Here is a 16,963-nt window from a genome sequence, read left to right on the forward strand (position 1 = left end):
ACCGTCGAGCTCAATACCTGACTTTGGCTATATGAAACTGAATGAAGACGCTACAAAACTTATGCAGTCTAAACAAAAGGAGGGCATTTAGTACTTCAGAGAAACTTCTTGTCCTTACGCCATTGGTTTTTGGAAAGAGAAACATCGGTGTAGATGATAATGGGATTTGCTCCATTTATGGATATTCAGCAATCTCATCTTGGAAGTGTATTTGAACATTTTTATATATACTTAGTCTTGCCAAAAATTCTGTGATAAATTTTATAATGCATACGGTGAGAGCAAGTTCGCAAAAAAATTTTCGTTTATTTTTGCTTTGTCTACTCATAAATTATACTCAGTTTCGTGGCAAATTTCGCTTGTTAACAATGGAGTGAGAAGCTAAGGAAAGTCGCATTGCAGTTATTGCTTTACAAAGTGTGGTAAAAGTGCAAAAGAGATTTACGAATTGCTGAAATAACCTAATATTTCGAGAATGTTCGTTTACCGCACAATCAATCCTTTTTCCCAAAAGTCTGAAGTGGCATACAGAAAAAGAAGTGGCCGCCTTCGCGTGGATCAAACCAGTGTAGCCATAAAAGCCGTTCGAGAAACAATTCGCAGAAATCCCCTTAGAAAGCAGAAAATCAGGTCCAGGGAAATGAATTTATCGACTAGATCCATACTAAGACTAATAGAGATAATCTTCACATGAAAGCCTTCCGTCGCTGAACTGATCATCTTTTAACAACGTCCATCCCATCTTCAATGGACATCGTTGAGTCATCCAGCAAGATTCCGCTCCAGCCGATAAAGCGAAAACCACCCAGCAGAGGCTAAAAAATAATATTCATGGGTTCATAGTCGCAGAAGATTGGCCATCTAGAAGTCCAGACCTGAATGCATTGGACTACAGTTTGTGGTCAGAATTTACAAACGTGGAATATCGAAGACCTCACAGAAATTTATCTCAAACAATCTTTGGTTCGAGCAGCGACGTCAATGTCCATAGAAACCGTGCGTGCTGCAATAGCTGAGTGTCTTAATCGTTTGAGGACTTGCGTAAATGCAAATGGTGATAATTTCGAGTGAAGATTAAAATTAAATAAATAAATTTTCAAAAAATTGGATTTTTTTTGCATTTTCTTAAAGTATAATTAAAAAAAAAGATACATTTGAAGTGAATCCGACAAATACTTTTTGAGTTATTCAACAATTATTCGGGTGCTCCATAAATCGATAGCAAAACTTTAAATGCGTTTTTCTCAAAACTAAGTTTTTTGAACTGGTGATCACTGTAACTTAAAAACCGTTTGGTAGATTTCAATAAAATTTATACTACTGTTGAATAACATAAAAAATCAGGCACGAGCGAAGGATTTTTTGTTCAAAAATTTCGATGTTTTTATCGGTTTTTTTTCTCGAAAAACTGAAAAATATTTCCTAAGGCCGCCATATTGTTAATTTTGAAAAAAAAAGCAAAGCTTTGATCAGGTACAAGATTATCTATTAATAAAACTAATTTCTCTTGTCCAATTGATTTTAGATGAATCTCCAAGGACTTTTGATGATCACCGCAAGAGACTTCTGGAGAAACGGGTTCCACACAAACAGCGATAACTTTTACTATTAATAACTTAACTTGTAACAGAACTTATGGCAAGACTGGGTGAAAAGAAGTACCTGAAGAAGCCAGAAGCATACACTATTTTCAAAAATATTTATAGATTTTTCTTCTATTCTTTAATCAGAGACTGCATAAGCTTTACATAGACTTCGATTTAGTTTACCGAGTTAAGATAAGCTGGGCCATATTCATTGAATAGAAAAAATTATACAAATGGCAAATGATGGTAGTGATGGTAATGGTAGGGCAGTGTTTTTCTTCATTGAAAGGTCTATTAAAAGTAGATAAAATTAAATGTAAAATTATTAAATCGTATGAGCTGACATGAGAAAGAAAGGAAGAAAATGAGACGGGTAAACTACGTTGAATTCAGTAGAAAAGAATCTGATGTAAAGGGTTTTCCAATAACAGGCGTTAGGTGTTAAACAGGAGAGATGATTAACGATTTTTTATGGCCGGAATGGGATAGTATTAATCTGGACAACGTTTATTTTCAACAATACGGCGCTACGTGCGACACAAGCAAAGAAGCCATTGATATTTTACGAGAAAAGTTTCCGGACCGTGTTATCTCTCGAAGAGGTGATCACAATTGACCACCGAGATCTTGTGATTTAACACCTTCTTTGGGGCCACGAGAAAGAAAAGGTCTACGCCAACAGCCCAGGGTCAATTCAAGTCCTCAAAGATGGAATTCGTGAGACTATCGAGGACATAGGACAGCCACTTTGCAATTCAGTTATGGAAAATTTCATGAAATGGATATTTTCCTGTAAGCGTGGTCGTGGTGGTAATTTTCCTGATGTTATTTTCTACTATTAACGGCATACCTTCCTCTTTATAATGAATAAACATCCGATCATTTATATTAAAAAATAGCATTTTTCTTTGAATATCAAAATAACACCTCTTATTGGAAAACCCTTTAGTTGGGAGAAGAAAAACAATACGAACAAAACTAATCGTGATGAAATAACTCGTAAAAGCATATCCTGTCAAGATGCATAAAATTTCATTAGTTCGCATTTTGAATGCCTTCAAATAACTGGTGTTGATTTGTTAACCATTGAGACACCAATGAAAATTTCGGCAGCCTTGGGGTACTGGTTATTATTGAAAGCCACCTATACATGCAACATTTTGCTCTAATATAGACAAACAAGCATTGGCGCGGCGTAAAGCTCCTAATTTTTGGTAGCATACGTACAAACTTATTAATGACCAAAAACAAGCCACTTTATTACGCAACTACTAGTACCCAGAATATGCTGATATGCAACATACGAATCATATACATACATATCTATGCAATTCTACTTCATAGCGGCTAACATTTAACCTCCCCCAAAAAAATCACATTTTGCTACAAAATTTGCTGTAGCTAAAGTTGCTTTACAACTTACAAATTTACGAACATTCTATATTAATATACTAAAATTCTTAATGCGCCAAAACTTGTCGTTCAACTTCTACGTCGGTTGTAAACTAACAACTTTTTTTGTAGACAAAATTTACGGGGATGCTTTTCGTATATAAATCAAAATACCGAAATCCAGAATTTCCGTATTTGCTTGCATAAAGTTCGCAGCTGTAAGTTTTTACATACCTACTAACTTTGTATGTATAAAATCTCGTATGTTTGTGCAACTGTAAAAGTGCCACTGGTGCCGACACAACACAAATACTGAACAAGCTATGTACGAACACATGTACATACATACATAGATTTGTTAAAATATTTAGTCACATCATTGCCATAGTGACTGAGTGACCCACTTCAAGAATCAAGAATAAACGTTATGTTGTTTAGCGTTGAGGAAACTAGAAAACTTGATGGCGCTATGAGAATAAAAACAAGGAAGATAAAGCACACATACACATGCAAATACTGAGAGATATATGCATAACCTGCAGGAAAACAGAAGTAGTAAGATTTCAGCACTACTACTGTTACGTAAAAAACTAGTAATGTTGTCACTAGTAGGGGACTACCTGTAGTTAGAACTATCATTCTGGCAGATCCACAATTTCAAGTATAGTAATAATTCAAGTATAGGATTCCTCTACAGGGTAAGTCATGTTTGAATACTGTTAACAAAATTTTTCTTGATGTTCGAAAAATAGTGAAATTGTTGATGCCGCTTTGTTGCTATGTACATATGTTATACTCGCATGGAAATCTACAAGTAAATAAATAGTTGCAGTTGCGCACTTGTATGTTAGTTGAAATATGTAAAAACAAAAAAAAAATATATAAAAATTTTCAAATACCTAGTCACGAGCTCAGGAAAATGCTGCTGCATCACTGCTTTACATTACAAATACTTATCCACATGTAAATGTTCGCAACAGCATGGGATCAACAGATGCTACTGTTGGCAACAGAGGCTCTAACAGCAACCGGTCTTTTAGACGAAGCAGGAACAGTATGTTGGTAGCTGTTATGCGACAAGTAAAGCAGCAGCGCTGTTAGCGAAATATGTTAGCTATTTACTATTTACTGTATACATTGATATATACATTTTGTATGTGACTTTTGATAACAATGTACACTTAACATATGGAATAAAAATTAGGGAAAAATAAAATTTTCAAATATTTTGATAAAATTTGGCAAAATTTATGGTGTATGTTACGAGACTACTAAACAGTATAATAAAAACTATACTGATGAGTATAATAAAAACTATGTATAACTATTGTATGGCAGGTAGGTGGTTGAAGTGAAAAAGTTGAGGTGAAATGGTTCAAGTTCCACTCCGGCACTCCCCAAGTAGCAATAAATTGCCGTTTTGGTACCATTAAGAGGCCTCCAACACGCAGATATCTACAGTCAATCAGAGCTGTTGATGTAAATGAGAAGGTTGTTAGGATTTAGGTTGCACAACTGCCCCAGGCTGTCGAAGAAGGGAGCATCCAGTCACCTTAATCGCCTAGCAGTTAAACTCAGACATTTACAGAGAAAGTGCTCAACAGTCTCCATCTCTGAAAGGTCGCCACAGCTTCTGCAATGGGGATTAAATGGTTAACCCAGCTTTTACGTCTATTGACCGGTAAGCACAGCTAAAAGTTTGGCACTTGAATGGCGTTGAGTCCCTAGAACTCCATCTGAACTGTGCATTCCTGAGAAATAAGTTGTGCGGTTTCCCTTTAACAACAGTCAGAGGAATGATGATGATCGTATTGGAGACGTCTGAGATGAATTCTGTCGACTTCTTCCTGGCAAGCTCATCAGCGATTTCATTTCCCTCATGTTCTTATGTACTGAAAACCGGATCAGAGACATTTTTTTGGTAAATTTTTATAATTTTTTTTTTGTAAACTTTAAAAAATTTCGAAATATTTGGTTTTTTTCTGTAATTTTCTCAAATTTTGAAACTTTAAACTTTTTTCACTTTTCGAATTTTTTTATTTTTTTTTTAAATTTTATTTAAAAATTTTGGAGTTTTTTGTATGTTTTTTTAACCTTTTGACTTTTTTCGAGTTTCAAGTTTTTTTTGTTATTCTTGTAGTTATTCTTTTAATTTCGAAATTTTTTGTTTGTTGATGCTTTCCATTTCAATTCAAACGGGCTATTCGGGTAATGTTCTTCGATTTCGATGTAACTGAAATATGTTGCTCTCTGGTCAAAATAATGAGACACGTATTTTTTTTTTCGCCCAAAACATATTTGAGTTACATCGAAATCGAAGAACATGTCCCGAATAGCCCTTTTGAATTGAAATGGAAAGCATCTGTTGGAATTTTCTCAAATTTTTAAACTTTTAACATTTTTTCAAATTTCGAAGTTTCAGTTTTTCATTTGTGCATTTCCCAAATTTTGCAACTTTTTTCAAATTTCGGAATTTTTTATTTTTTTTTCAAGTTTGAAAATTTTAGACTTTCATTGTTTTGTTTTTAAACCTTTGACTTTTGCTGAATTTCAAAATTTTTTGTTATTTTGTTTTAATTTCGAAATTTGAGTTTTTTTTTGTAATTTTCTTAAATTTTGAAACTTTTTTCAGATTTCGAAATTTTTTATTTTTTTTTCAAGTTTCAACATTTTAAGTTTTTGTTTTTTACCTTTTCTTTTTTTCCATTTTTCGGAATTTTTTATTTTTTCGATTTTTCTCAATTATTCTCATGTTTTTAAATCTTTGACTTTTATCACATTTCGAAAGTTTGTCTTTTCATTTGTAATTTTCTCAAATTTTGAAACTTTTTTCAAATTTCGAATTTTTCTTTTTATTTAAGGTTTCAAAATTTTAGATTTGTTTCCTAATTTTTTTCCAAATTTGTTATTTTCTTTAAGAAGTTTCAAATTTCAATCTTTTGAATTTTTTTCAAATTTCCAAATTTTTTTTTTAATTTTTTTTTAATTTTCTCAGAAAAAGCAGAATCAAAAACACTCTTTTGAACTCGAAATTTGAAGTGTGGCTTCGTTGCTACATTCAACAAAAGTTTATAAAAAATTTGCGCTAAAATATTATTGCAGCAAAGGAACTAGAAATTTTTTATAAGAAAAATTCCGCTTCGGACAATTTCATGCGATTGTCATTTGCTTACCGTACACACACACAATTGCATAGGTTTCCTCTACTGTGCCACAAGCACACAAAGCTCTTAACAAATTTTCAAATGCATACATGCACACACACACACTTACACGCCCATGTATGTGTGCCTATCTTGTCGTAAAGTATTTATTTAGCGAATTTCATTGCTAGCATTAAGTTTAGAAAATTATGTAGGTCACTTGGATGCCACTTGCAAGTGGCTGACAGCTAATAGTTGTGGTAGTTGCTGCTGTTGCTGTTGCTGTCGCGCTATTTTATCAGCAATAGCCCCCATTGCAGTGGCTGTGGAATCGGTATGTAAACACAGAGTTGCAAGCACACAGCTGGAAATCCAAATGAGCGCATAGCGGCAGAATGCTGGCACACAGCGCAAATATACAGCGATAGACATTCGAATGCTCATGTATAAATATGTATGCATGTACGTATGTCTGTGATAATTCATAAATATATGTATGTACACATACCTAAGTATGTATAAGTAGCAATTGCGTTTGCGCCACAGCTGACATGTACAGCTAAACAGGCGCAACGGCAATAAGAATGATAGCTACAGTGTTGCATGCGCACGACATGCTGCCTCAACGACAATAACAACAACAACTTTTCCATCATATGCGCCTTACTGGCGAATGCTGCATAACACGGGCTTGTGTGTGATCGCGCCTTTACGCCTCGTATGTTGAGGAATTTATTGTTGTGGTGGCGCAACGGTAAACTATTCGGGTGGAATTATTCAAATATCCGTGGATATTGCGAAAGAAAAAAATGTATGTGTTTAGTTTAATTATTGACTACGCAGCCAATGAATGGAAGGGTGTGAGCAATTGAAAGACTTAAGCAACGAACTCGATTGTCTCGATTGTAATAGAGGCAATTCTAAGGCGTTGTATATGAAGTGAAACGTTAAGCGTGTTGATAAGGAATTCTTAAAAATCAAAACAATAAATGAAAGAAAATATCTGTCATTAATTTTCTTTTAGGAGAGGAAATGAATATTCAATTAAGAAAAAGATGCTACTGCCATTCTACCGTATATAACAGTAAAGCACTTTTTGTTAAGAATCGGGTGCAGTTACGGTAATATTTTTTAAATATTTTTACAAAAGAATCAAATGAGTATAAAAAGCGCTTATGAAAATATTCTTACTACCGAAGAAGCTACTTAAGCAAATGGATATATGGAAATATTGGATAATTTTTCAATGTTGAAAAAAGACAAAACAACAAAGGTCGATGATGAGCTTTGATTAAAATTGTGAAATGGAATCAATCATAAGATTAAAAAATGAAAATTGGTTCTACTGTACGATGAGCGCCATCGAGCAGATAAACAGCATCAGCTTAGAAAATTTTGTCTTATAAGAAACAAAAGACAAATTTTATTATAAATAAATTGTTTTTGCTTATTTAACAATTCTATTATTATTTGAGCTTTAAAAAATAAAAATAAAACGGCTGGTGTAAGGGCAAAATAAGAAAAAGAAAAATATAACCGGTGGTGTAAGGGCATTTTATGTGAAGTAATCCAAGTCTGTTATCAATAATTGCAATTTTAAGTTTCAACTTTTTTAAATATTTTTTTAAATTATTTGGAGTTTTGAAATTTTGGATTGTTTAATAACTTTTTTGAAATTTCTAATTTTTTTTTTGAAATTTGTTTCAAAATTTGAAGTTGAAAACTTTTTTTGTAAAATTTTCAAACTTCAAATTTATGTTTTTTTGTAATTTGTTTTAAACTTCGAAATTTTTGATTACTTATTATTTTTTTTTAGATTTCGGAATTTCAATTTTTTTCAAATTTCAAAATTTTGGTTTTTTGGGCTCAATTTTGAAAATTTTGAAAATTTTGATATTTTGTATTTTTTTTGAAATTTCGAAATTTTAGTTTTTTGTAATTTTTATCAAAATTTTTTAATATATGGGAGGTTGAATTAGTTTTAAAGGTGACACACAGATGGCGCTATTTATCACTTTATCGCGTTGGCAATACTGAATATATATTCATGACAAAGCCTCATCCCTAGGCTTTGTTTATCAGTATCTGTCATTTCGCTGAAGTATAAACAACGCAGTGTTTTCGTGCTCCGAGTATGTCAACTTTCGTGCCGTCGAAACGCAATTTGCGGGAAGCTTTGCTTTTCTGCTTCAATTTGAAAAAAAATACAGCCCAAGCCCGTGAATTGCTGCAGGAGGCCTACCCAGACCATACTCCGTCGATTTCAACATGTGAGTACTGGTTTCGACGATTCAAAAGTGGTGATTTTCACACCGAAGACAAGGAGCGTCTTGGCCAGCCCAAAAAGTTCGAGGACGCGGAATTGGGGGAATTGGTAAACGAGGAAGAGCTTGCTGAATCATTGGGCGTTGATAAATCAACCGTTTGCAAGCGTCTAAAAGCGATGGAAATGATCCAAAAGCAAGGACATTGGGTCCCGTACGAGTTGAAGCTGCGCGACGTCGAACGGCGATTTTTTACGTGCGAATTGCTGATCGAGCGACAAAATTGGAAGGGTTTTTTGCATCGGGTGGTGACTGGCGACGAAAAATGGATCCACTACGATAACCCAAAACGCAAAAAATCATGGGGTTTGCCCGGCCACGCATCAACGTCGACGGCCAAGCAGAATATTCACGACAAGAAAATCATGCTCTGCATTTGGTGGGATCAGGTCGGCGTCGTATATTTTGAGCTGCTCCAACCGGGCGAAACAATCACGGGGGATCGTTGCCGACTGCAATTGATGCGTTTAAGCCGGGCATTGAAAGAAAAACGGCCGGAAACGGTAAAAAGGCACGACAAGGTTATTTTGCAACATGACAACGCTCGGCCGCATGTTGCTCAACCTGTCAAAAAATACCTTGGAACGCTTGGCTGGGAAGTGTTACCCCACCCGCCGTATAGTCCAGACATAGCTCCCTCCAATTATCATTTGTTCCGGCATATGAGTCTCGATTTGGCGGACCAGCGGTTCTCCTCGTACGAGGCTACCAAAATATGGGTTGAGTCATGGATAGCCAAGCAGCGGCCAGAATTTTGAAGAAACGGTATCCGGAAATTGCCCGAAAGATGGGCGAAAGTTGTAGCTAGCGATGGCCAATACTTCAAATAAAATATTTTGTACCGTTTTTTCACAATAAAGCCCCAAATCTTCGAAAAAAACCTTTAAAACTAATTCAACCTTCCAATATTTCAAACTTTGAAATTTCAATTTTTTTGTAACTTATCTTAAATTTCACAAGTTTTGATTTTTTTATAATTTTCTTTTTGATTTCGGAATTTTTGTGGTTTTTTGTAATTTGTGTTAAATTTCAAATTTTTCGGTTATTTATAATCTTTGTTTCTAAAATTTTGGAATTTCTAACTTTTTTTAAAATTTCAGAATTTGATTTCTTTTTGGAATTTTCGTAATTTCTTCTTTTAAATTTCGAAATTTGTTATTGTTGTTAGAAACTTATCTTAAACTTCAGAACTTTTAATTTTTTCGTAATTTTTTTTTTTTAATTTCAAAATTTTGTTTTTTTTTTTAATTTTTTCAAATTTCGAAAGTTTAGATTTTTCTTGTAATTTGTTTGCGATACCGAAATTTTAAATTTTTATTTTTTGCAATTTTTTTATATTAAGTTTCAGAACTTTTAATATTTCTTAAATTTTTTTTAAATCTCTAAACCTTTTGTTCAATTTAGAAATTTTCAAATTACGAAATCTGTGATCTTTCATTAATTTTTTACGATTTCTGTAAAATTTGGAAAATTTATAGTTGTTTTGAAATTTCAAGATTTTTGAAAATTTTTTTTTTAATATATTTGAAATTTCAAAATTTTTATTTTTTTGGAACTTATCTTAAACTTCAGAACTTTTAATTTTTTTGTATATTAAATTATTTTAAATTTCCAAACTTTTGGTTTCTTTATATTTTTTAATTTTGAAATTTTAGATTGTTTTTCTAATTTTTTAACATTTCGAAATTTTTTTTAAATTTTTTTTTAACGTTCAGAATTTTTAATTTTTAAATATTTTTTTTAAATTACTAAACCTTTGGCTCAATTTTTTCACATTACAAAGAGAGAGAGATTTTACTTTTTTTTTTTTGATTTTTTCGTTCCAAACAAATTGGCTTTTATTAGTTTTTTTTTTAATATCATAAAAATGCCCAGTTTGTTTTCCGAATTTAAAACTTTTCATAATTTTGTAATTTTGTAAGTTTTTGATTTTTATTTTTTGAAACTTATTTTGAATTTCAAATTTTTTGATATTTTTTTAAAATTTTTCAGTTTTCAAAATTTTTGACTTTTTAATTTTTATTTTGAAGTTTCTGATTTTCATTTTAGTTATGCTTAAATGAGAGCTTAGAATTTGCCTCTAAAATGTAACCCAACTTTTTGCGGATAGACAAAATTTCATCATTGAATTTTAATCTTAAAGGCGCTGTACCGTCACGGCGTCATGCAATTGATTAATGTACAAATCCACGAAAATTTCCAACACATAATTTGGTTTTTTCAAAACAATCTCCAATAATCAGCTTGCTTGCTTAGATACTTTTGCATACAAAATATATTTCATAATAAAATTTCAACTTGTTTACAGTGAATTTGCAGTTTTCGAAGCAATTGTTAATTTTTGGAAACTCATATTTATTTGTATGGGCAGCCTTTATGGCCATTAAATTCACTGCTTCTGAATCAGTGAATCGCACAATTAAGGCTTGTTAACAATTAGAACCAAAAACGCCAACGCAAATATTTAAGAACTGTAATATTGCCAAGAATTTCAATGAAAGATTTTTATTTTGCGTGCATAAGAGTGAAAACAAAAGACCCACTTCCCACACACACACACACGCAGGCATGAGTATAAGCAAGGCATGTCGCAAGTGGTGGGAGAGTACACCTGTGCGCATGTGCAGAATTGCGTAGTACTTTCAGCCACTGTCACTTCTAAAATTGTGCTGTGCCCCCATGCGCGTATGTACATATGTATGTGCATATGCACTTGCCATTCATTAACTTTGTGGGCTACGCATATTTGTATAAAAAAACACCCAACATATATTTGAGTTCTTTTCTTGTTGTTTCGACAATTGGCTGCTGTATCTAATGGCCTATTGTTAGTTGCTTTAACAGCGTGGATAATTGGCGATTTCAAGAATTTTCAAAGTGATTTTCTACTGCAGAGCAAAAATAGCTATTGAGGGTTGTAATTTTTTTGTTTAATATTTGTTTCGTTTTTTGCGGAGAGTTTTTATTTAAATGTCAGCTACGTAGCAGACACAAACTTAAATGATTTCCAACCATTTTCGTAAACGAGGTCACAGTAATTTTTGTAAATTACTTGGTAAGTAGAATTTATAGATTTTTGTGTTTGTCACAATACGTAGATAAATATTTTTTTGCAAGCTTCACGACAATGGTGTGACAGGAGGAGAATGGAACTCAGAAATTCACTAAATAATGTAGCTAATTTAATTGTTTTTCTGAAAGCAAATTTGAGTTCATGAAAGCAAAAAAGAAAAGACAGCAAATACCAACGGAAATATTAAGACTTACGTGAGCTGCACTGATATTAAAGTGCCTCCAAAAATCGGGTAACTTATAAAGAAAAATAGTTTTTAGAATATAATTTTTTATACGATCATCTCACGTGGTAGAATAATTTCTACTTGATAATCTTTATTTTAACCTTTACGCACTCCATTGATTGTCTGTTTGCACAATGTAACTGCCTAATTCACAAGTAACAAATTTAAATCAGATTAATGGTCCATTAAATTTTAGTATATTGATATGCAAGTTTGAAGTGGCTCAAAATTCTAGTTGGTTGTCGAAAATTGTTTCCCTTAATTGTCCTGTAAATTTGATGATGATGAGAGAGTAACGAGAGATCTATCGGAATGAAGAGCTGCAACGCAAAAATAGTTTTTTTCTGAAAATATATAAACCTTAAACGGTTTGTTTCCAAAATTTTAAAATCTTAAATCCATAAAATTATGGATTGGGTAACAAAGAAATTTTCTGGCAAATTTAATCTTGAAACTCAAAATCATAAAAAAAATAAAAAATAAATAATTGTCGCGTACACTTCTGTTAGGTGTTTGGCCGAGCTCCTCCTTCTATTTGTGGTGTGCGTCTTGATGTTGTTCCACAAATGGAGGGACTTACTCAAAATCATAGATCCCCATTAAAAAGCCCGAAAATGTATCAAATGTATTCTAGGGAAGTCTAGCGTAAGTGCACTAGCCTGCCATCCCAGAGGCTGTGGGGTCTTCGCACTTTTCCAAACTTTCCTACTTTACTAGCTTCAATTACAAAAAACACAAAAGCTTAACCCCAACAACCTTGTCCTTCCAATCCTTACTCCCACACAAAAGTCAGCGCATTACTTGCATTGTGGCTGCTAAAATAAGCAAAAAACAAAGAAAAAAGACACAGTTACACATTGCATCAGTGGCGCCAGCAAGAGGAAGCGGGCAATCGCGGTAATAGCGCAGACACACCAAATTTATCGAAGTCCTCAACCATCTGTGTGATCCTTTTGCCAGAAAAATGTGACACACAGATGACGCTTCAAGCAGTAAGAAGGCGTTACTCCTAAGCAACGACAAGTGGGCACTGGTAGCGGTAGGCTAATCACCTACCCTGTCAGAAAGCAAATAGATTAATAAAACCAACGCAAGACTGAGTCTTGTCGAGGCCTTATGCTCCCGAGTGGAGTGAACAAGGACAAAAAAAATTCTAGGGAAGTCAAATCAGCCGTCCGAAAGGCGGACTCACCTTATGCAAGGTGGCACAAAATTAATTATCCATTTAATTTTTTTTAAACTTTTGTACTAAATAAAACACAAAATACCCAATTAGTTTGAGTGATGTGAAGAAAAAGATCGAAATGCCTATATTATTTATTATTTTTAGGCTCCTGCGCCCTACGACCCCAATAGATCTATTGTGCAAAGCCTCCTGAGGTACCCGATATTTTAAGGCCTTTTAAAAACTTCAGCACATTCTGGGGTTTATTGTTCCATGGCTTATATGGAGGTATGGCAATACCACTAAGATGCTGTAGCCGTTTTCTGCCTAGTGCAGGACATTTACAAAGAATGTGTTCTGAATTTCCAGTGTTGATCTCACAAAATCGGCAGACGATGGTCTCAGAAAAACCAATTTTATTTAAGTGATACCTCAGGCTGCAGTGACCTGTAAAAAACCAGTTAAAAGTCTTAAATCTACTCTGCTGAGTGAAAGTAGCTTCTCAGAAATTCCTCTGTGTGGCGTTAGGAATTGTTTCGCTTGTTGCTAACCTAAGGAGTTTCGCCATTGTTCAACGAACTTCTTCACTTCCTACCTCCTAAGAAGTTCGCGTATGTTGCCTTTGGTAAGTCCACAGAAAGGTTCAGGACCAATTAGGGGCATGTTTACCCCTTTTTTAGCTAGATGATCCACTATTTCAATTCCCTAGTGTCCTTTGCGTCCAGGAACCCAACCCAATAATAATGTGTTAAAGTTCGCTAGCATGTTAAGAAGATTCAGGCACATGATTGTACTATTTTTGAGGTGATTTATCAAGTTGATAGAAGGGCTTTCAAAGCCGCCTGACTATCTGAAGGTATGTAAATGTGAGTTCCTCTCATTTTCCTACAGAGAAATTCACTCACACATATCTCAATGACATGAATTTCTGCCTGGAAACTTGTTGGGTAGAGACCCATTGGAATCATCTATACGCACTCCATCGCCTGACTGTTTGTATACTGCCACCATCTGGTCCACAAGTACCAAATATGATTGACGTAAACATTAGAAATCTTCTGATAGCGCGATTAGTTTAACGCCAATTTGTACTATGCAGTTAGTTTTTTCACCTTATGCGCTTAAATAGTTATAATTGATTTAATTTCTTAATAGCCAAGCCATAAATTGTTGCTTACCATTTGCTCCAATTTGAGTATGTAATCCATATCCATTTCTAAATTACTATCGCTGCCAAATGCAATGAAAACAAGTCACTTTATGCACAATAATTCAACTATCACTGTGTTGTAATGGAACGCGTAAACTACAATATTACTGAGCACTCATTATTGAGTAAATTTTCCCACTTGTCACATCACTGCCAACAAAAGACTTAAGAAACGAACTTTACTTCACACAACACTTTTTCCACGATATCCGCTGTGACAAAACCGTTAATATATTGTACTAACACACAGCATAAATGCTACTTTTATATTGTATGGCATCGTAGTGTATTCACGGCGATATGCAACAATGTAACTGACTTCATTGCCGCCATTGTTTCCGCTGCATACAGACGCTGCGGACTACGGTCACTGCCTGCTGCTCACTTACCGTATTTACTGTCAATTGAACTGCACTATTACAGCTGCATAAATGCAGTTAATCTTGCAAATGCAAATCGCAAAAACACGAAATTAAAATAATCACGGCATATAAATTATTGTATTACTTAAATTACACACACGCATCAACTTGATTGGCCTCCTGGCTGTTATGACTGAGCTTTGGATGAAATATTTAAATTTATTTCTTTATATTATATTACACTAGCCAAAACAATTCGGAGTTGATGAGATGCAAAATGTGATGCGCACAACACAAATGTTACGTCCAGGCGGCTCAAAAGTCGAATTGAGAATCATTCTTGGCGGAGTGAGTTCGACTAAGCGAGCGGCTAGCTTGGCAGTGAAGAGGCAACGCTCACACATTAATCACCTGCATTGAGTTGGGAACGAATGGGAATGCATGGATAGATAATAGATGCATACGTACATACATTTGTATGTATCTAAATGCGTGCTTTAGTATTGGTATTGTTGGCGCTGAGAACAGAAGAAGAAAGTCATCATCAATGGACCGTTTGTTCATCTCCTTTCTTTTTCTTGCTTATTAATTTTTAGTATTCGGTGCTTCATTTATCTATGCGCCGTTTGTTATGCTACTCATTTTATATTACTTCAATTTCAGTTTCTTCATTTTCTACTTCTTCTCCTCCTTGTCCTCCTTGTTCTTCTTCGTTTGCTTGTTAGTTCCAATGTAAACATAAATCGTGCACAAACAAAAAGCTTAGCCACTAACCAAATCAATGCCAAGAGCGGCAATCAGAAACGACAACAACAAATACTGCTGCAACAACAACAACAGTACTCCTAAGCGAGCAACATTGCGCCTGCGTGCAAGCCGGCACTCGAAAATCGTCGGCGCTAAAGAAGTAATTATCTTTGAGTAGCGATGGCGGTGGAAACCACCATCGGCCAAATGCCATTTGAGGCATTTAGTTGCTTACTTTCCCAGCGTTTAGGCTTACATCATGATGCGGCGCAGGCGCGTGGCGTTTGTTACTTTTGTGTGTTTTATTTGCTGCTGCTGCTGTTATTACTGCTGTTGTTGCTGTATTGCAGCCACACTCATGTAATGCCCCCACCAGTCAGTTAGTCAGTCAGTCGCACCGTTGCGTTCTTTTTCCGGTTCTTAGCTGAAGTACAGCCAAGCAAGAATGATGCCGGCAGTTATTTTATGTTTTATTATTATTGCTATCATAGCTTCTTTGTATGTGTGTGAGTGTGTGCGTGTTTGTTTGTTGGTATTCTACTATAAGTGGCATATTTGTTGAGGCGTGTTGGCGTGTTGGCGCGTCAGTGATGACATTGCATTAACGCTGTTCGCTGCTGGCTGTTTGCTGTTGGCTGCTTCTATGGTCAAACGGCACAGCATTGCAACACGAAAGCCTGATTACAAAAGCCAAGCATTTAGGAAACAAAAAACAACAAATAAAAAATAAATAAACTGATAAAAAATAATCCAGTGCAATAAGGCTATACAAGCAGGTCTAGTGATAGCTTGGTAAATGATAGGCGGTAGAATTGCAACATCATGACGGCATTTGTTGCACTTTTATCCCCACTTTTATTGTTCTTCATCTCACCACCAATAATGCTAAGAACTTGAAAATGTTATGGTCATGCTGAGGAAATCAATTAACTGGAAATACAGTCAACAACTAGTCTTAAACTGTTCCATTAGCTACTAGAGCTTATTTTAATCAATTGTAAATTCCATTTTTGGCAACATCGCGCCGAGCAACATAATTAGCAAATTGCTCGAACGCGAGGACAGCTGAAACGCGGTAAAGAGATACATCGAGGACTTCGGAAAAAAGATAAACCTCGACACAGTGCAACAAAGCAAGGTCTCACAGACAGAGACACAAGAAGACGAGTCTATAGCATGAAAGCTGGTTACAAATACGGTGTACCCAGAGCAACTTTACAACATTTGTGGGCGAGGTTATTGCCTCAAATACCACAGTAACTAGCTATCCACATCAATTTAATGTTGGCTTGTTATTTAATGAATAAATCTCGTATATAAACAATCAAAAAAATTTTCATAAAATTTCATAAGGCATTGATGGCAGGTCGACTATTTGTATAGATGCAAAAATTGCTTTAGGCTTTAAAAGCTATTAAATCAGCCTGTTAGTTAGCAAATATTTCAAACAGTGAGCATAAATTTAAGTTACAGCCCCCTGTCATTGCATTGCATTCTTCTCTTTTCATTTAAATATTTACATAAGAACTTCTTCTAAGTTTCTCCACGAATTTACATATAATGCGATTATCTTTATCTCAAACTTCTATTTTATTACTCTTTATTTATATTTCACATATCTGGTTCAGTGTTTAAGTTCATTTATATATTTGTATTTTTTATTTCGTTCTTTGTCCAAGCCTTTTATTTTTGATTTTACATTTCGAGTTCGCTACTTAAGTCTTTGGTTTAATGG

General features: G+C 34.5%; 1 protein-coding gene across 1 annotated transcript in view; it reads right to left on the bottom strand.

Annotated features, from left to right (window-relative positions):
- Window positions 1-16,561, bottom strand: part of LOC128857252 (rhophilin-2-A) — a 98,622-nt gene extending 82,061 nt beyond the window's left edge. Inside the window, exon 1 of the mRNA XM_054092922.1 lies at window positions 14,088-16,561. Within this exon, the coding sequence (XP_053948897.1) occupies window positions 14,088-14,123 (36 nt within the window). The 5' untranslated portion in view covers window positions 14,124-16,561. The remainder of the gene's footprint in view (window positions 1-14,087) is intronic.
- Window positions 16,562-16,963: the final 402 nt, after the last annotated feature.

The sequence above is a fragment of the Anastrepha ludens genome, chromosome 3 (assembly GCF_028408465.1).
Source record: "Anastrepha ludens isolate Willacy chromosome 3, idAnaLude1.1, whole genome shotgun sequence".
NCBI lineage: Eukaryota > Metazoa > Arthropoda > Insecta > Diptera > Tephritidae > Anastrepha > Anastrepha ludens.